The 19,633-nt window shown below is 51.8% G+C and overlaps 1 protein-coding gene across 2 annotated transcripts in view; it reads left to right on the forward strand.

Moving 5' to 3' along the window:
- The window catches only part of TMEM184B (transmembrane protein 184B), a 42,200-nt gene that overhangs the window by 11,861 nt on the left and 10,706 nt on the right, over window positions 1–19,633 (forward strand). For both annotated transcript variants that reach the window (XM_045552879.1, XM_045552880.1), the window contains exons 2-3: window positions 8,928–9,177; window positions 10,611–10,776. In XM_045552879.1, the coding sequence (XP_045408835.1) occupies window positions 8,986–9,177; window positions 10,611–10,776 (358 nt within the window). In that variant the 5' untranslated portion in view covers window positions 8,928–8,985. The remainder of the gene's footprint in view (window positions 1–8,927; window positions 9,178–10,610; window positions 10,777–19,633) is intronic.

The raw sequence follows: 19,633 nt of genomic DNA on the forward strand, positions 1-19,633 counted from the left end.
AACCAGAGAAAGGACTGGCCTGGGTCTGTGAGACTGTTGGGGACGTGAACTCCCAGCCTGACCAAAGGATGAAACAGCTGAAATGGGAGAGTAATGCTCACGGAGAACGTGACCTAGTGCCAGGCCCTGCTCGCGCTTTCCTGCGTTAACTGGTTATTCCTTGCAGCGCTCTCTGAGGTAGGTGTGGCGCATCCCCATTTACAGATGAGGAAGCCGAGGCAAGGAGCAGTTCTGTAACTTGCCTGAGGACACAAAGCTGCAGAGCCCCAGGCAAAGCTTTGGAGGACTTTGGGTTGGACATGTAGCAGCATCGCTGTGCCCACTGACTTACCAGGTGACCATGGGCAAACAACTTCCGCCTTCCAAACCTCTCCTCCTCGTCTGCAGGCTGTTTGCTGCTGTAACAAAGTATCAGAAACTTAGCGACCTAAAACACAAAGATTATCTTACAGTTTTGGAGGTCACAAGTCCAAAATGTAGTTCACTGGGCTAAAATCAAGGTGTCAGCAGCGCTGTGCTCCACCTGGAGGCTCCGGAGAGAATCCGTTTCCTCTCCTTGTCCAGCTTCGAGAGGCCGCCTGCAGTTTTGGCTTGTGGCCCCTTCCTCTACCTTCAAAGCCAGCAGCGTGGCATCTCCCTCTCTCTCCTCTCTCTGCTTCTTTTGTCCCCTGCTGTCTTCACACTGTTACCCTCCTGCCTCCCTCTCCTGAGGACCCTTGTGATTACACGGGGCCCACCCCTGTAGCCAAGATAATCTCTCTCAAGATCCTTAACTGAATCACTTCCACAAAGTTTCTTTTGTTGTGTAAAGTAACGTAGTCTTAGGTTTGGGGAGTTAGGATGTTGCCATCTCTGGGGGGTCATTACTCAGCCTACCACATAGGGCATAATAAAATCTGTGATGGGGGATTTGGCAAAAATCAGGTGTTCCTTGAACATGAAGTTAAAATGACTCAGGATGAAATCTGGGTGAGATGCTGAGATGCTCCCTGAAATGCTTAAATTCCAGGGCAGGTGGCCGAGTTTAGAGACTGCACTAGCTATAGCTTCATCGCTTGTCTGAAAAAGGAGGGTGTCTCCAGAAGGGGGTGAGCCAGCAGGTGTCTCTGCTAGACGAGGATGAGGGCGGGGCTGTGTTGGGGAGCATGCGAGTGTCTCACAGGCAGGTCCTGACGCGTTCTGTGTGGATTTCAGGTCGGGAGGAGGGATACCGTCGTGTTTGAAAATAAGTGTAAAAATACACCACGCTGAGGCTGGCTTCCGCAGGCAGCGGCCTCCCCGCCGTTCAGGAGATCAGTCCAGGCTCACGGCCCTTTCTCCACTCCGGAATCCAGAGTGCTCAGAAATCCCAAAGGTTCTTCCTAAGTGTGCACAGACTCATTTCATGGCAAAAATCTGACCTGAATTGATGTGAAACTAATTATGGTCTTTAAAAATATCTCACCCAGGGCAACTAGCCATACATTTCTCTATGAAAATACTATGTGTTTGATTTTGGACTATGGGACGGAGCCACCTGGCTTCTTCCCTCCGAGAAACACAAGTCCAGTCACCTGTTCCAGGGCCAGTCAGGCGATGGCACCAAGGTTCCAGCTCAGTTCCCTGACTCAGAGTCTGGGACAAAGTGCCACCTGCGTGGCCTGGCCTCTTTGCAGCCTGCCGGGCGGCGTGTGGATGGGAGACGGCCGTGGAGTGACTGCACTCCTCGCTGGCAGTGGGCTGGGTTGGGGGGCAGTGCTTGACTTTGCTCTGTATCCCATCTGCGGCCTGGAACTGAGCAAGCCTGGGGGACATGTCTGGGCAAGAATAGGGACAGAGAGGCAAAGAGGAGAGGGGAGTGGCATCAGTGGCCAGGTCGGGAGCCTTTGGCTTTGCCCATCGCCACGGCACTGCTCTCCAAACTTTCTTTGATCACACGTCCTTATCAGTAAGAAAACCCCCCACAAAACCTTTTTGAGCACGTACCAGTGTATGGCTATTGATGTATAGTTATGGGGTATATATACATGTAGTTATAAGTATACATGAATTACCTTACTATGTTCATAATAAAACCTACTCCAAAAAGCAAACCAAAGGACAAGCTAAAGATGTAATAATTTTACTTTGTTGATGGTACAGAAACCTTCTGGCTCCATGTGCTTGGTTATTTTTGGAAAGTGTGCTTTAATGCTCTATGAGAGGGCATTTGGAAGGTCTGGCTCTATGTTCAGTTTGTTTATATACTGGTTTTGGTGGCCGCCCTCCCTGCAAAAGATCCCTGTCCAGGCCACGAAGCTGCACACGGAGCAGACACATCGCTGCTTTCTTTCTAAATCGGGTTCCTCATTTTTCTGTCCTGCCCACTGAGTATGCAAAGGATTTGTTGAAATTTGGCTAGTACATTTCCATCCTCCCCGGTGCCAATCAGATGTTTCTGTAAACAAAATAGAAGGTACTTTATTTTGAAGTTCTTAACAGATGAATCCAAAACCCACTCAAATGCTTTGGAAATTTTTTAACAGACTAGAAAATTCTGTTATGTAGTTGTTTTAGGAGTTCAGATATGAGGTTTGTGGTTTTTAAAAAATCTGCGACAGACATATTGGTTTTGGTAATAGAACCCTATGACAGTGGAAACAGTTTTCAAATATACTTTCCCACCTCCAATCAAATATACTTTTCTTGAGCACTCTGCCCTAGCCATGGTTTCTTTCAAAAAGCAGTGTCTCTCTCACTCATTGTGCTACATGCCTTTCCTGTGAAGGGACATATTAAACGTGTGTAAAGATGTTTTGAAAATATCACTGGGAAGACACCTCTGACAGCCAATCCTCATAGGAAAAGATGGGCAAATTTGGAACCATTTTTTTGTTTTGGTTTTTTTTGAGACAGAGTCTCTCTCTGCCGCCCGGGCTAGAGTGCCATGGTGTCAGCCTAGCTCACAGCAACCTCCAACTCCTGGGCTCAAGCCATCCTCCTGCCTCAGCCTCCCGAGTAGCTGCACTACAGGTGCACACCATGACACCTGGCTAATTTTTCTGTTTTTTTTTTTAGTAGAGCTGGGGTCTTACTCTTGCACAGGCTGGTGTTGAACTCCTGACCTTGGTCCTCCTGCTTTGGCCTCCCAGAGTGCTAGGATTATAGGTGTGAGCCACCACACCCAGCCATGGAACAATTTTTTTTAATAAAAGAAAAATATGTAACTCTGTTGTTAGGCTTGACAATTGTTTTCTTTTTTTTTTTTTTTCAGCTCATTATGAGGGTACAAAAGTTCAGGTTATATATATTGCCCATGCCCCCCGACAATTGCTTTTGATTGCTTTATCTGCAAGACAATCAAGAAATCTCGGCCGGGCGTTGTGACTCACACCTGTAATCCTAGCACTCTGGGAGGCTGAGGCAGGAGGATTGCTCAAGGTCAGGAGTTCGAGACCAGCCTGAGCAAGAGCGAGACCCCCGTCTCTACTAAAAATAGAAAGAAATTAGCTGGACAACTAAAAATATATAGAAAAAATTAGCTGGGCATGGTGGTGCATGCCTGTAGTCCCAGCTACGTGGGAGGCTGAGGCAGAAGAATCGCTTGAGCCCAGGAGTTTGAGGTTGCTGTGAGCTAGGCTGACGCCATGGCACTGTAACCCAGACAACAGAATGAGACTCTGTCTCCAAAAAAAAAAAAAAAAAAGGTCCAAAAAAAGAAAGAAAGAAAGAAATCTCTGATACAAATGATTTCCTGTGTCCCTCCCCATCTCATTACAGATTTTGTAGAAAACTCTACTGTTCTACTACTGTCTAAAGCTTTTTAGTAGGGAACATTTCAACACACAAAAATAGAGCAAATGGTGTAACAAATGTCTCCCTCTCTGTCACTGAGTATCAACAGTTAGCAACATTGTGTGATCTTGTTTCATTTTTCCTCTCCCCCTTTTAAGGAGTAAATCCCCTGACATCATGTTATTTTTTCACCCTTAAATACTTCAGTTATGTATCTCTACTTGATGAAGACTTAAAAACTTTCTATTTTGAAATAATTATGGGCTCACGGGAAGTTACAAAAAAGAAAAAATAAATAGTACACAGAGTCCAGTGTGTTCTTCACCCAGCTTCCTCCGATAGTGACATCCTATCCAGCTGTTAGTGTAACGTCAAAGCCAGGAAATGGACATTAGTGCAGTAATGTTACTAGGGTACGGACCTGTTTTTATATATGGAGTGTGTGTATAGTTCAATGGAATTTTTTTCAGGTATAGATTCATGTAGCCACCACCACTATCAAAATACAGACTATTTTATCACCTGAAAAAAAAGCCAAAAAAACCCTGCTACCCTTTAAATGTACACACCCCTCCTCATCATCGTCACTGCCTTTTGCCAGCCACCAAACTGTCCTTATTTACCATCATGTGTCTGTATCTGTTCTTGATTTTTGTTTTTTTTTTGTTGTTGTTTTAGAGACAGAGTCTCACTCTGTCACCCAGGCTAGAGTGCAGTGGCATCATCATAGCTCACTGTAGCCTTGAACTCCTGGGCTCAAGTGATCCTCCTGCCTCAGCCTCCCCAGGAGCTGGGACTACAGGCACGCCCCTCCCCCACCACCACGCCTGGCTAACTTTTCTTATTTTTGTAGAGATGGAGTCTTTTTTTTTTTTTTTTTTTGAGACAGAGTCTCACTCTGTTGCCCAGGCTAGAGTGCTGTGGTGTCAGCCTAGCTCACAGCAACCTCAAACTCCTGGGCTCAAGCAATCCTCCTGCCTCGGCCTCCCAAGTAGCTGGAACTACAGGCATGTGCCACGATGCCCGGCTAATTTTTTCTACATATTTTTAGTTGTCCAGTTAATTTCTTTCTATTTTTAGTAGAGACGGGGTCTCACTCTCATTCATGCTGGTCTCAAACTCCTGACCTTGAACCATCCTCCTGCCTCAGCCTCCCAGAGTGCTAGGATTACAGGCGTGAGCCACTGCACCTGGCCGAGATGGAGTCTTGCTATGTGGTCCTTGTTGGTCTAGAACTAACCTCAAGCAATCCTCCCGCCTTGGCCACCCAAAGTGCTGGGATTACAGGCGTGAGCCACCCTGTCCAGCCCCTGTATCTGTTCTTTTGTGAAATATTTGTTCATGTTTTTTGCCCATTTTCTAATTGTATTTTTTCTTTTTTTTTAACCATTGAGATTTTTGACCATTCTTTTTTTTTTTTTTTTTTTTTTTTGAGACAGAGTCTCACTCTGTTGCCCGGGCTAGAGTGAGTGCCGTGGCATCAGCCTAGCTCACAGCAACCTCAGACTCCTGGGCTTCAGCGATCCTACTGCCTCAGCCTCCCGAGTAGCTGGGACTACAGGCATGAGCCACCATGCCCGGCTAATTTTTTTTGTATATATATTTTTAGTTGGCCAGATAATTTCTTTCTATTTTTAGTAGAGACGGGGTCTCACTCTTGCTCAGGCTGGTCTCGAACTCCTGACCTCGAGCGATCCACCCGCCTCGGCCTCCCAGAGCTAGGATTACAGGCGTGAGCCACTGCGCCCGGCCTTGAGCATTCTTGATGTATTCCTGATGCTAGTCAGTTACCACCTCTGTGGCTTACAAACAGTGCTTCACTCTGTGGCCTGTCTTTTCATCCTCTTAGTAGACTCTTTCACAGCGCCGAAGTTTCTACTGTTCGTGAAGTTCAGTTTATCAGTCTTTCCTTTTAGGGATCATGCCTCTGGTGTCCAGTATAAGAACACTTGACCTAGCCCTAGGTTTCAAATATTTTCTCCTATGTGTTCTAAAAGTTTTGTAGGTTTATATTTTACATTTAAATCTGTGATCCATTTGAAATTAATTTTTGTATATAGTATAAGGGTTTAGGTTAAGAGTCAAGGTTTTTTGTTTTTTGGCTTCTGGTTTATCTATTGGTGCCGCACCGTTTGTTGAAAAGCTTATTCTTCCTCCACTGATAAGGAGTTTTAGTTTTGCCATCATCACCGTAACGAAATTGACAGGAATTCTTGTCTGTTCTTTATTTCCAGGATGTCTTTTAATTACTGGTTTTTAAGCATCAGGACCCAGACACATTGTGTTTAGTTGTGTCTCTTATTCTGTAATAGCCATTAATTTGTTGGAGGACCCAGGTCATTTGCCCTGTGGACTGACCCACAGTCCAGAATGGCTGCTGCTTCCTCATGGCATCACCTCATCTGTTCCTCCACCCCCTCTGTCTCCTGGATCCCAGTGGCTAGTTCTAGAGACTTGTTTAGATTCCAGTTCATGTTTTGGGCGTGAGTCTTTCCTAGGTGGTGCTGCTGGCTTCCCGAGCGTTCATCAGGAGGTTCATCTGGCCGCCCCATTCTAGTGGCATTGATAGTGACTGTGGTTTAGGGGGTGCCACCTGATTCTTTTGTTACCAAGTTTCCCGTCAGCCTTGTACCTACTGGTTTTATCATCCATATCTACATCATTATTTGAACTAGGAATTGCAAAATGGTGATTCTTAATTGTTATTCTGTCTCCATTTATTAACAGAAATTCTATAAACTAGAACTTTCCCTTGTTGATTAAGTAGTTTCCCTGAGATATTACAGATGAAGAAATTGAGGCTCTGAAAGAAGTCACTTGCCCAAATTTGCAGGTGGTAGAGTCTGGTAGGAGTCCCACTGGGTGACTTCTAAGCTGACGTGTGGTTACACTCCTTTGAGACTCTGCCCCAAAACCCCACCACATGGAAGCCTTCCCTGACCCCATCCCTAACCTTGGCCAAGCCAGTCGGTGCTCGCCCTGGGCTCCTGTCGTGCTGGGCACTCACCTCTCAGCAGTGCGAGGGGATGAGACCTCCAGGTTACCCCTGCTGCACAGAGCAGTCGCCAAGAGCAGCTAGGAGTGCCTCAAAGCCCAGGGCCCAGCGCCAGTCTAGAGGCCTCAGGACGTGTTTGTTAGAAAGATGATTCTGCCTAACACTTTTGGAGGCCAAGGTGGGAGGATCACTTGAGGCTAGGAGTTTGACACCAGCTTGGGCAATATAGCAAGACCTCGTCTCTACAAAAATTAGAAAAATTGTCAGGTGTGGTAGCATGCGCCCGTGCTTGAGACCAGGAGTTGGAGGTTGCAGTGAGCTATCATGACGCCACTGCACTCTAACCCGGGCAACAGAATGAGACCCTGTCTCAAAAAAATAAAAAAGGTTATGGCATCTCCCCTCTGGGCCTTCTGCCATGTCCCTGGCAGAAATTTAGCATTTGGTCAATTAAGAAAATAACAGGGTCCTCCCAGAGCTGCTGGAATTCTGAGCCTCATGGGTGCATCTCCCACCCCCCGCCTCGGGGGCTAACTTGTAAAAGGGGAGACATGGAAGCCCTTCCCCAGGGGAGCAAAGGGGCTGCAGCAGGCAGCACTGCCCCTGCTTCTCCAAGGTCCGGGGGCTGTGCCAGGCCAAAGTCCCGCTTGCCTGTGGAGCCTGGGCAGGCCAGAAAGCCTTCCTAGGTAGGTGCCTGTACTAAGTATGAAAGGGTCAGACTCCAGTCTCCACCCTGCCCACCCATGGTGAACATTGTACAGGGTCTAGCGCTGTGCAAACTGGCCCCTGGGAGGATGGGCTTTGTCCTGCAAGGGGGCTCTGGAGTAGGGGGAGGGGCAGCTCGTCCAGGTCCCCCCACTTGGTAGGAGGTGGGGAGACAACATGTTTGGAGGACCTGGCTTTGATTCCTTGGTCTGCTTTGGGGTAAGTTACCCGCTGTCTCTGGCTGCATTTCTTGTGAATTAAGTGACCTACATAAAGAGCGGGAGGGAGCTCTGGGAATGCCCTGGGGGTATGTGAGTGTGAGTGAGCAAAGCCCCAGGAAGAAGCTGGCCTGGAGCCTTCATCCAGATCCCAGCCCTGGGGGGGTCTGTTCCCTGGGCTTGCCCCTCTGCTGGGGAGTCTACAGGGGCCTCTCAACACTGCCTTTAGTCAAGGGCAAAACTGCCTTTGACATGCCCCCGCTCTTGCTGGGAAGGTGAAGATTTAGGAGTATTTGTACTTCCTTTGTGGCCCCCCCCATTCCCCGTGTTTATTCATTTAATTTGGGATGATAGACAAAGTTGATGGTTTACAACCCAAATCTTCTTTTTCAAGAAATATTTCTGGCATTGGTTTTCAATTTTGCAGCCATACTTACAGGAGCTATTCTTGGACTTGTCACTGTGTCTCTTTTTCAAAGCTTGCCACCAGTCTTTATATAGACACCTTCTCCATTTTTGAGTTTCTTTATATAGACACCATCTCCATTTTTGAGTTTTTAGTCTAGATGCATCTCTTGGTCGGTGTGTTAGAGACCATTTATATGCAGGAAAATAGAAACGTAAAAGGTTCTCCAGGGTACACGCTTACAGCTAAGAGCTGATGTGGCACACACCGTAGCAGGGGTACTGAGCCATTGGCGAGGACTCGGGGCACGGGGAGTGGCATCTGCAGCGGGCAAAGAAACCTCTTCCTCGTGGGGCCAGGCTGTACCCCGGGAAGGCCCAGAAAAGCCTCCCATCAGCGTCACTATGTTTTGGCTTGAATATGAGCTCACAGACTTGGAAGGGACCATGAGAGTCATCTGGGCTGACCTCGGGATTCAGGCCAAGAGGGTTGGGTTTGGGGTTTGTCTGTTTTCTGGGTCAGGCAGCAGAGAGCCTATGGGGCCCTGGGAATCACACCCGGGCACACAGCTGGTTGGCGGTGGCGTTAGCAGTGGTGCTGGAACTTGCGCTCCAGCCCGGCTCTTCCCACGGTGCCCCTGCTCTGCACTTTGCATCTTTGGTGACTGTCAGATGTTCCTCTGGTTGCACTGCAGGTTATTGCCAGAGGTCGGCAGGTGGCCACGGGACCAGGGTGATGGCTGGGATCAGGGTGAGCCTTGGCCAGAGGTGGATGTAGAGACCTGGAAGATTCTGTCCCACGCTGCCATGCACCTCGGGAGGAGACTAACGTCATGATTTCTTCCCTCTAGGCTAGCTTGTCACTTCCTGCAAGGGCTTCTCTCAGGGAGCCTCCTGCTGCTGGGCACCATGACAGTGAGGGGGGCTGCGCTGGCCCCGGATCCAGCGTCGCCCACGACCGCAGCAGCTTCACCCAGCGTCTCTGCGATCCCCGAGGGCAGCCCGACCGCCATGGAGCAGCCTGTGTTCCTGATGACAACCGCCGCTCAGGCCATCTCCGGCTTCTTCGTGTGGACGGCCCTGCTCATCACCTGCCACCAGGTACCCAGGCCCATCTGGGGGCCCTCTAGAAGGATCCTGAGTGGTTTTGGTCCAACAGAGTATTAGGCTTGGCCTAATACTACAGTATTAGACAAACCCTGGATTTTCAGAGGTGTCGCCCAGTAGAAGTTTATCTCTTGCCCACGGTCCCAGCTCGGCCCAGGGCAGGTCAGGTGCTGTCTTGTGGCTCCAGCATTGAGCAGCTTCGAGGATCATCCCTCTGACAGCTGGGGCAGTAAGTGTGAGGAAGGCAGGTATGTAACCACCGCACTCCAGAGATGACACCTGTCACTTCTGCTCACCTTCCATTGGTTAGAATTAGTCTCATGTCCAGCTGAAGCTCCAGGGAGCTGGGAACTGTAGGAGCACGTGGGTGGCAGGGGCCCCTTTGCAGATGGAAAACTGAGAGCCAGAGCTGGAGGAGGGGAAGAGCCAGCCTGGTCACTTGTAAGTTGGTGGCAGAGCTGGGGAAGAAGTCCAGTTCCCCGCCCCCACTTTGCTTGCTGCCCTGGTGGAGGCTGGTGTGGGCTGGGACAGGCCTGGAGCCTGAAAAGGAGGGTTGAAGGTGACCAGTGAAGAGGGGCCGGGTGTGTCCACCCAGGTTCCCTAGTCAGCCCCACTGGCCTGTGTCCCCGTCCCTTTTAGAACCCTCTTGCATCTAAGGCGGCTTATGGCAGACGGAGGAATATTTTGTTCTTTCCCCCCAGCCCAGGGCTCAGCAAGCCAAGTGTGCTGTCAGGAGAGGTGGGACGGGACACGCGGGGGCTGCAGGACTGAGGACCGTGCTAGAGCAGCTCTTGGCATTTGTGTGGCTCTTATTTTTTGTCCCTGCTTTCTGAAAGCTGCACTTCATTGTCCTAACTTCCGGGTGAGGCCGGTGGCACTGCCTTTGTTTAACAGCCCACAAGGCCCAGTGTGAGGAGCCACTGTGGCCGCTCAGCCGGAATCTTGACCACCTCCCTCAGAAGGGGGCCCCCCACTCTCTTGCCCCCTGCACCATAAGTTAGGGGACAGGGCAGGGTGGGCTCCAACTCAGGTGGCCGTGCCTTAGCTCTGTGCTGCCGCTTTAGACCCTCTGCCCAGAGGGGAAAAGGGGGACACAGGCTGGGGGGCAGAGCTGCCTGTGTGAGCTCCTGGGGGCTTGTTCAACTGGATTCCAGCCTCGGCCTTGAGGACTGGCCTGGGGGGTGGGGTCACAGTCGCAGCATCTGCAAGGCCGTCCTGGGGCATGTGTGTTCCAGGAGCTTTGTGTGCCCCGCTGGTCTGAGCCTCACGACAGCCTCCGATGCAGGTTTTATCTGCATCTTACAGAGCAGGGCTCTGAGGCCCCAGGGTCAGTGCCTCACATCAGGGGGACCAGTAAGTGGCAGAGCTAGGAGTCCACACACATCCACGTCCGCTGGTCCCGGCTGACCCCGCCCCTCTGCCCCCAGATCTACATGCACCTGCGCTGCTACAGCTGCCCCAACGAGCAGCGCTACATCGTCCGAATCCTCTTCATTGTGCCCATCTACGCCTTCGACTCCTGGCTCAGCCTGCTCTTCTTCACCAACGACCAGTACTACGTGTACTTTGGCACCGTGCGCGACTGCTACGAGGGTGAGGACGGGTGCGGGCGGGGGCACGAGGGAGGGCCTGGGGTGCTGGCGGGCCAACTGGGAGCCCCTCCCGTGCTCCTCCCTGAGGGGCCTTGAGCCCCACGAGGACTGGTCGTGACCCAGCCCTCACTTCTTCACTCACCCCAGGGTTTCTGTCCCAAAGTGACAAGTAACAGCACTTGTAGCAGAGTCTTACAATACAGACACCTGGAGCAGGGCCCCTCCACCTGGGTCTCATTTCTCAATTCTGGCATCTCCCACGGTGGGGCAGGGGGGGGGCATCTGTAGACAGAAACCCCAGGTACAGCTAGGTAGGATTCATCCAGGGATCTGCGGCAGGGCGGCAGCAGGACCAGGCCTCCACCCCCGTGTGTCTCAATAATAAGAGCTTTGTCCCATGAGGTGCTCTGCTGTGCCACCTGAGCAGGGGCCTCCCTTCCTTTCAGTTCTGTGTGTGGAGTAGAAACGTCACCCGCTCCTGTACTGAGCTCCAGCCACGGGCCAGGCTCTGGCTTGCAAAGAGGAAAAGCCAGCCCTCACCCTCCCTGCCCTCCGGGACCTGTGGCCCCTAAACAGTCACTGCAAGGAGACAGGGAACCTGCTCTGATGGGGAGAGAGGGATTCACACGTGCCTGGCCCGGAGGCTGTTGGGGGTGCTGTGCTGGGGGCCAGCCTCGGCCAGAGGAGAGGTCAGCGGCTGGAGAATGGGTTGCACCGAGAGGCAAGGAAGGACAGGGGCATACGCAGCCCTGCAGGCCATACAGAGAATTTAGATTTTCTTCTTTACGGTTGATGCACAAAAATGTGACAAGATTAGAAATTGCAGGTTAGACAGATCTCCACGTGGAGGGTGGAGGAGGAGGGCGAGGCCAGCGATTCCCCGGGGCAGGCAGCAGGAATGGAGAGGGGGATCCCTCAATTCAAGACCCCCACTTTGACGCCCACCCTGCTCTCAGGGTGCGTGGTTTCCTGTCTCTTCACTGTACCTTTTGCTGATGATTTTGGATAAAGTGACCAGATGTGGTCCAGGCAGCCCCGGGCACACCCAGAAATTGTCTGCTTCCCTGACCTGGGAGGCCTGGGCATCATGGGTATTGGGGTGCATCATGCTCGTTCCCCAAGCAGCTGGAGTCTCTCTTCCTGTCCCGCGTTGAACCTTGTGTATCCCTGAGGACTCACAGGGCACAGGAAATGCCTCTGGGGTGGGAGGAAATGGAGGCGCCTTAACAGGAGTCGTCCCTGCCCCCCAATGCCTCCCTGTTGCCCGTCCCCAGCCTTGGGAGCTTGGTGTGTGCCAGTCTGCCCTGGCCTGGAAAGCTCTTCCCCTGCTCTGTGTGTGGCCGCCCCTTTGCTCCTCCCCAGGCCTTCCCTGCCACCCGTGCTCCGAGTGCCTGTCCGGTCCTGCGCGCTCTCCCGTGGTTTGCAGCTGCCTTGCTCACGCGTCTTCCTGAGCAGACTGTTACCTGCAGGGCAGGATGGGGGTGTAGCCCATGCCTAGCACATGGGAGCTGTTTACTCTATAACTTTCAAACAAATAAGGGACTTTATTAAGCACCTGCTGCGTGCCTTACATTCTTCCATGTGGGGCCTCATTAAATTCCCAGGCCTCCCCCAGCCCCCAGCTGGTGTCCTGTCCTGCTCTTCTAAGCAGGAAAACTGGGGCCAGATGGGGACCTGTTCAGGGCCTAACTGGGGCCCTGGTGTCTGAAGTTCCTGGAAATAGCTGGATCTCCAGGGAAACCCCTGGATACCTGGGCAGCTGTAAAGGCTGAGATTGGGTTAGGCTGGGACTGAGGATCCTTTTCCAGTCAGCTGCCAGCCTCACACGGGGGCCCCGGGGCAGCCTCTGCCCACCTGGTTCTTCTGAAGCAAAAAGCTGTTCTCTGCCAAGGGGCCTCTCCCTGTGTGGTCGAGGGGCAAGGGTAGCCCCTCTTCTTGGCTAGGCCCTGAAGACTGGGGCGCGTGGCAGAAGGTGGGGGGACACAGCCAGGGGAGCCTCCGCTCCACCTGCGCCCCAGAGGCGGGAGCAGATGGCTTGCGTTCACCCCCACTCCAGAAGCCTCTTTGTTCAGGCCCCGCCTGTCCCAACCTGCCTCCCACCCCTGGTAAAGGTCCTCTCAGGAAGTCTGTGCCCTGGGAAGCACATCTCCTAGCAACGCTATTGTCCCCTCTGCCTGGCCTCTAGCAGGGAGTTTACAAACAGCGCAGCAGCTGCCGAGAAGTTCAGGCTGCCCCAGAGTTCACCAGCGTCTGCGTCAGGGCCCGGCCCCACGCCGCCCCCTCCCGCACCGCCCCAGAGTTGGTGATGGGGGAGTCCTGTAAAATTCAGAAAGAGCCCCCCATTTGTTCCCCCTCCCACCGTTCCTCCTCAGTGCCCAGAGAGCTGAGGAGGGCGGGGGAGGGCGGGGAGGCCGGCTGGGAGCTGGGCATTGTGCAGATGTTGCCTTTTTTTTTTAAACAAAATTCTGCTTTAAAGAAACACCAAGAATTGTGGTTTTATTAAAGTAATATAGGCATGTGGTTGAAACATAAAACTGCCCTGGCTCCTCTTCACTTCCAAGGTCACTGCGCTTTCAGCTCTTTTAACTATTTCTCCCTAGAATAACCTAAAAATATGCTTGTACAGTTGTTCTTTTGGCTTTTCAATTTTATATAGTATTACTTTGGGGCTTCCTACTGTAGAAGGTTTTGATTTAGGTATCAGTCCCCTGGCCCTGCGCACACACACACTTTCCCTCATCTTTTCAGTGTGACTGTATCACATTTGTTTCTTTCTCTCTCTCTCTTTTTTTTTTTTTTTTTTGAAACTGGGTCTCGCTTGCCTGGGCTGTGAGCTGGGGTGCTGTGGTGTCATTGTAGCTCACTGCAGCCTCTAACGCCTGGGCTCAGGCAATCCTCCTGCCTCACCCTTCTGAGTAGCTGGGACTACAGATGCGCACCACCACGCCCTGCTAGTTTTTCTTATTTTTTGTAGAGATGAGGTCTTGCTATATTACTCAGGCTGATGTTGAACTCCTGGCCTCAAGTGATCTTCCCACCTCGGCTTCCCAGAGTACTGGGATTCTAGGCATGAGCCACCTCGCCGGCCTGTTTTTCTAAGTCTGCTTTCAGAGTTTGTGTTATGTGTGTCTGTAAATGTTGCTCAGAGCTGAGCCTTATGGTGTCCCAGGGCTACATTTCCTTTTCTTGTATAACTTTTTGGTTTTGTTCCAGGTATTACTTGTCTTGCTTTTTAGTTTGTTCAGTTTTTTATGTATCTATCATTAATTTATTCCCAAATGCTCCAATTGAATTAAAAAAAACCCCCACCAATCCTGTTCTCAGTAATGTGGACTAATCCAGGAACCCTGAGCTCTGCTTTTTCCCCCTGGCGACATTTCTCCGGGAGCCTTGTCCTCTTTTATTAGGCGGGACTCCAGCTTTGCAGGCCGCCTCTCAGCTGTGGCTCCGGCTCTTTCGTTCATCCTCAGCCTGGACAGTCTGCTGCTCCTCCTGTGCCAAGTCACCTGTTCCCATGGTGCTCATGGCTTGCACTCCCTTTTGTTGGAGCACACCTTCTGGGAGATTCCTGAGAAAGAGGGTGCATGGGAGGTCTGTTTTTTGGAATCTGAAAATATCTTTATTATATTGTTCTATTTGATTGGTGTTTGATGGGAATATAATTTTAAGTTGGAATTCATTCTCCCCTTGTATTTTGAAGACATGTTTTTATTGTCTTTTAGTTTCTGGTGTTATTTCTGGAAAGTCTGCTAGGTAGATCCTTAATGCCTCCTTCCTTCCTTCTTTACTTCCTTCCTTCCTCCCTACCTCCCTCCCCTTCTTTTCTTTCTTCTTTCCCTCCCTCCTTTTCCTTTACTTCCTTTCCTTTCTTTTTTTTTTTTTTTTTTTTGCCTTTTTTTCTTGTCTTTATCCCCATTTTCCTGACATCCCACAGGAGCGGGCTGGTCATTGTGCTGGGCAGCCTGGTGTGGACCCTTTCAGCGTGGAGACTTCGGTGCTGAGATTCCGGGACATTTTCCTGCCTTTTTTCTTTGATCATTTCTTCCCCTCTACTCCCTCCCTTCTCCCTGCAATTCTTGCCAGTAGGATGTTGCACTTCTGGATCCAGCCTCAAATTTTCTGTATAATTTTCTGACTCTTTTTTTTGTTCTGCTTTCCAGAGTTTTTTTGTTTTTGTTTTTGTTTGTTTTTTGAAAACAATCTTTACTTTTGAGCTCTTCTATTAAATGTTTATTTCCTTTATCGTGTTTTAAAATGTCAGTAGCTCTTCCTCGTTCTGTTTTTTCATAGCCCCTTGTTGGTGTGGGAGAGAATCCCTCTCTGTCTCTGGGGATGTTAATTACAGTTTTCTTCTGTCCCCTGCTCTATCTCTGCCTCCCAAGCCCCTTTCATCTGTCTGCTTGCTTTGGTCTTTGACCTTGGTGTCAGAAGCGCTCCTTAAATGTCTGGTGTCCTTGCTATTTTTGATATTTAAGAACAGGGCTTACCATTGCTGGGCCTCCCACCTGGGCGGTAGAACGCGGGTGTTTCCTGTACCATTTTTGTGCAGCAGTGGGGGCAGGTCCTGAATGAAGGGTTTTTGATTCTCGGCCTGTTTCTCCAGAAAATAATTTTCTCATCTTCTGCCTGGAGGGAAGCACTGGACAGGCTGAGCTGTGGGTGCAGAGTGGCAGAAGGGACCTGAGGGGACCTCTCACCTTTCGCATTTAGACTCGGTCTTTGTGTTTTCTGTGCGTCTCCCCGTTACTGCCCTCAGCTGGGCTGGGTTCGAGGACAGAGCCGCCTCAGCCTCCCTGGAAAGTAACAACTCAACCGGTTTTCCATCTGCACCCTGGCGGCACGTCCAGTGCTAAGGTTTGCTGGGGTTCTCCTTGGCCCCCACAACTCAGTGACCAGGCTGCATTGTCCGGAGTCTTCGATGGCATCTCTTGTCTGTTGCCTCTGTTGCCAGTCTCCTTGTCCTGGAAGGTTTGCAGCCCAACCCCATCTGTTCTCCTTTCAATGGCATCTTCAGGGCAAGGGAGGGGGAGATCGTGGAGATAGGTGTGTGTTAAACACGTGAACGCCTGAATTGGAGGTGGAATTCCCATTCTTCAGGGAGAGGGCTGAGTCTCAGAGAAGTATAGTGACATGCCCAGGGTCCCCCTGCTTGGCGTCTGGTGAGGGCTGTGATTCACACGGTGCTGGCATGCGCTGCCAGAGGGTGTCCGGGGCAGATGGAGGCTGGTGGGAACCAGCCCCCGACATGCACTTGGTGTTTGATTGGGGTGGGGGCTAGGGGTGGCTCATAAAGACGACTCTGGCAGCCCTGGGGAGCGCATGATCAGAGAGGCGCAGGGGGCCCAGTTCAGAGGTGGGAGACACGGCTTCCACAGTTGCTTTCTGCGGTCACTGCTGTGTTAGGAATGTTGTGTGGCACTTCACAGTTTCACCGTGTGTTTTTCATCCCTGTTAGCTCATTCTCGCCTCCCAGCTACCTGCAGAGTACATATTATCATCCCCGTTTTACAAATGTGGGGACAAAATTTGAGTAGGCTACCAAACTTGCCCAAGATGACCCAGATAGTCGTGGCCGGAGGACAGACTTGCACCTGGGTCTCTGAATCCGGGTCTTGCCCTGTGCCAGGATGGTGAAGGAGGCTTCTCCCCTGGAACATGTGGCCTGCTATTTGGAAAAGGAATTTTACGTGCTTGGAAGAAACAATTAGAGAGTGATGCTTCATTCACCCCGTTTCCGATTTTGGACAAACTTAGCTGCCTGGCGTCTGGCCTAAGGTGGAACATCTTCCCCAGTAGAGTCCAGCCAGGGTGAACACAGCTGAGGGCCGCAGACACAGGGCCACCAAAGAGCCAAGGCTGGTTTGTTGCCAGAAGGACTCCCTGGCTGGCTCTGGCTGTCAGAGCCAAGGATTACAAGAGCTCGGTCCACCCGAGTAAGGAAAGACAGAAGGCGCCGACAGAGGAGAGATCGGAAACAGCATTTGGGTGGCAAGAAGCAGGAATCAGCAGCAGCAGCAAAGGACAGAGCCTGGAGGGAGGAGCAGAGGAGCCACGGGGAGTGGCTTGGGGCCCGGGGTCATTTGCACAGGCAGGTCCCCGTCCAGGGTGATCACCAGTCACCGAAAAGGGGCGAAAGAATGTTTTGAGGCCCCTACTGACTAAGCAGAGATTTCTGTGCAAAGTGGTCACAATTAAAGTTTTCAAGGCTCATCCACCAGTTATTTGAACTATGGAATGCCCCAAGTCTTCCCAGATAACCAGAGCGTTTCCGCGTAGCAGGGTGGCGCCCCAAGGCCAGCTTCAGCGCTGAAGGTGTGTGCAGGAGGTGAGCTTAGAGTGGTCCGGTGTGCCCCAGGTCATCAAGGTCCCCCCCACAGTGCATGGGGCACTATAGGTGCCCAGCGAGTGTTGACTGAAGGAACAGACGGGTGGGTCTGCCTCCTCACCCTGGGAGCTGCTGGCAGAAGCGGTCCTCTCGCGTAGCCCTGGGAACCCTCAGGACACTGCGTTGCAGTGGTTGGGTCAAGGCTGGGAGGCTGGGTGGAGAGCAGTCTCTTGGATTGTAACTTCCTATCCAGGCAGCTCCTGGTTAGAGAACTGCCAGTGAGGAAGGAAAGCCCCACGTCTCGGGGCTGGAAGAGACCCCTTTAGAATGTCTGCTGGGCAGCTGCCCAGCCTCGGATTGCGTCTGCCGGCAGGGAGCTCACACCTTCTCTCTCTGGAGACTCTGCCCATTAGAAATGGTTTCTTATGTTAGGCTGAAGTCCTGGGATCTGCCCCTGGGACCTTGTGGGTCCTGTCTGAGCCTGGGGACAAGGGGCCTATCACATCTATGAAGAGAAGGACCCCTAATGTCTTTTCCTCTCCAGGCCCCAAGCCTCCAGCACAGTCTTCGTTTTGTCTTCATCCTGGGCCTTCTCTCCTGATCATGTGCATTTGTCTCTAGTTTAAGATCTGGAGCAGAAAGTTCCAGGTACCTGATTGTCCAGGGCAGGAGAAACAGAGGCCATGCCATGCCCCTCATGCTGGTTGCTGCCCTCTGGACTGACAGCCCTGGCCTGCAGTCCCTTGGTCACTTGTGTGTCCCCAGAGCCTGGCACACCAGTTGTGGTGGATATTAGGGAGGCATAGAACCATTCTGTGTCTCTGGGAACTCTTTAGGGGGCCAGAGCTGGAAGGGTGGCAGGAAGGTGGTCTCACGATCCATCTGCAGCTGAGCGCCTCCCTCCCGCCTGGCCTTGGCTTCTCTGCTCTTAACATCCAGGGCACCAGGTCTTTGTGTTTGTTTCCGGGATGTGTGTTGAGTTTTCCATTTTAAACACCTTTGCTGGGATGTTGGGGTTTTACGTGGCTCTGTAATTTCCTAGGAGGGGGATCGATGTGTCCAGATGGTCACTGGGTCCTGGTTTGGGCCGGCTGCGTCACATCCAAGGACATTCTGTCTCATCTCCCTTCTTGGAGAATCCATGAGTCCATTATTGACTCACTAATGATTCTTTAGAGGAAGCCGTCAGCAAATGGGTACTTTACAGACTGGCTGGCCCCAGAGCACCTTAAAGGTCAAGAATCTTGAACTGAGAGAGACGGATGAAATTTGATGATTCTGACTCGTTGAATGCAGAGCTGGGTCTGGGTCGACCTCGACCGTGTCATTCAGGAGTGTCCCCACATGTTTTGCGACACAGGAAAGAATGGGCACTCAGGCATTAAGCCGGTGCCAGGAGCAGGTTGCAGGGTGGGCTGGCTTGGACAGGTGATTCCAGATGGAGCGGCTGATGGACCTCAGGCTGCTGTGGCTTCTCTTGAGGGTTTCGTCTTTGGTGACTGGAAGACTGATTGCCTTGGGGAAGGCGCCAGCCTCCAAGAGGAGCTCCCCCAGCTCCCCTAGCTCCCCCAGCTCCTCCTCCACCTCCTTCACCTCCTCCAGCTCCTCCACCTCCTCTGGCTCCTCTAGCGGTGAGACTGGGAGTAGGTGGCACCCCCCTGCCCAGGCTTGCAGAGTGCGGTGATGGTGCATCTGTCCCCTCATTCCTTCAGTGTTGACTAAGTGTATACGGCGCCAGGTCCTCTGGGAGTCACTGGGGGTGGGTTCCTACCCGCAAGAACTCTACAGTCCAGAGGAAACAGTAGACCATGCACTGTGGGCTGTTCCTTGAGCTCAGCCCCGTCTAAGGCTTTACACATTCAACCCCCTCCTGACCGCACCCCACAGGAAGGAGTTATCCCCAGCTTGTAGATGGGGAAACTGAGACATGGAGTACTTAAGAAACTTGCCTGAGGCCGCACAGCTCCTGAGTGTTGGAGCCACAGTCCACACCTAGGCAGCCTAACTCCAGGTCCGTGGCTCTTTGCCCTGCATTATGGTGCCTCTGTATGGGGAGGACCAGGCATGTCACAGGGACAGGCAGCGTGTGACGTGAGCTTGGTGATGGGACAGGGGAGGTGGCATCTCAGCTGGGTCTGCCTCTGGGACTTGGCCGGGGATCAGAACGAGACTGCTGGAAGTGTGAGAGATCCTGGCACATCCTGGGAACTTAAACCTTTACTATGGTTGAATAAATAGTCGTGCTACCAAAACGTACTAGTGTCAAGCAACTGTTAATTTTGTTTGCAGATACTGTGGGTCTAGAATTTAGACAGTGCACAGTGGGGATTTTTTTGTCTCTGCTCCATGGGGTCTGGGCCTCAGCAGCACTCGAGGGCCGGGCAGGGGTCATCTGAAGGCAGGTGATGCTGGTTGGCAGCCGAGAGCCTCAGTTCCCTCCACGTGAGCCTCGCCACGTAGTCTCCACAGGGCTAGCTTGTGCCTCCTCCCAGCATGGCGGTGGGGTCCGCAGGGGAAAGTGCCAGAGGAAAGA

Source organism: Lemur catta, chromosome 6 (genome assembly GCF_020740605.2).
Source record: "Lemur catta isolate mLemCat1 chromosome 6, mLemCat1.pri, whole genome shotgun sequence".
Classification (NCBI taxonomy): domain Eukaryota; kingdom Metazoa; phylum Chordata; class Mammalia; order Primates; family Lemuridae; genus Lemur; species Lemur catta.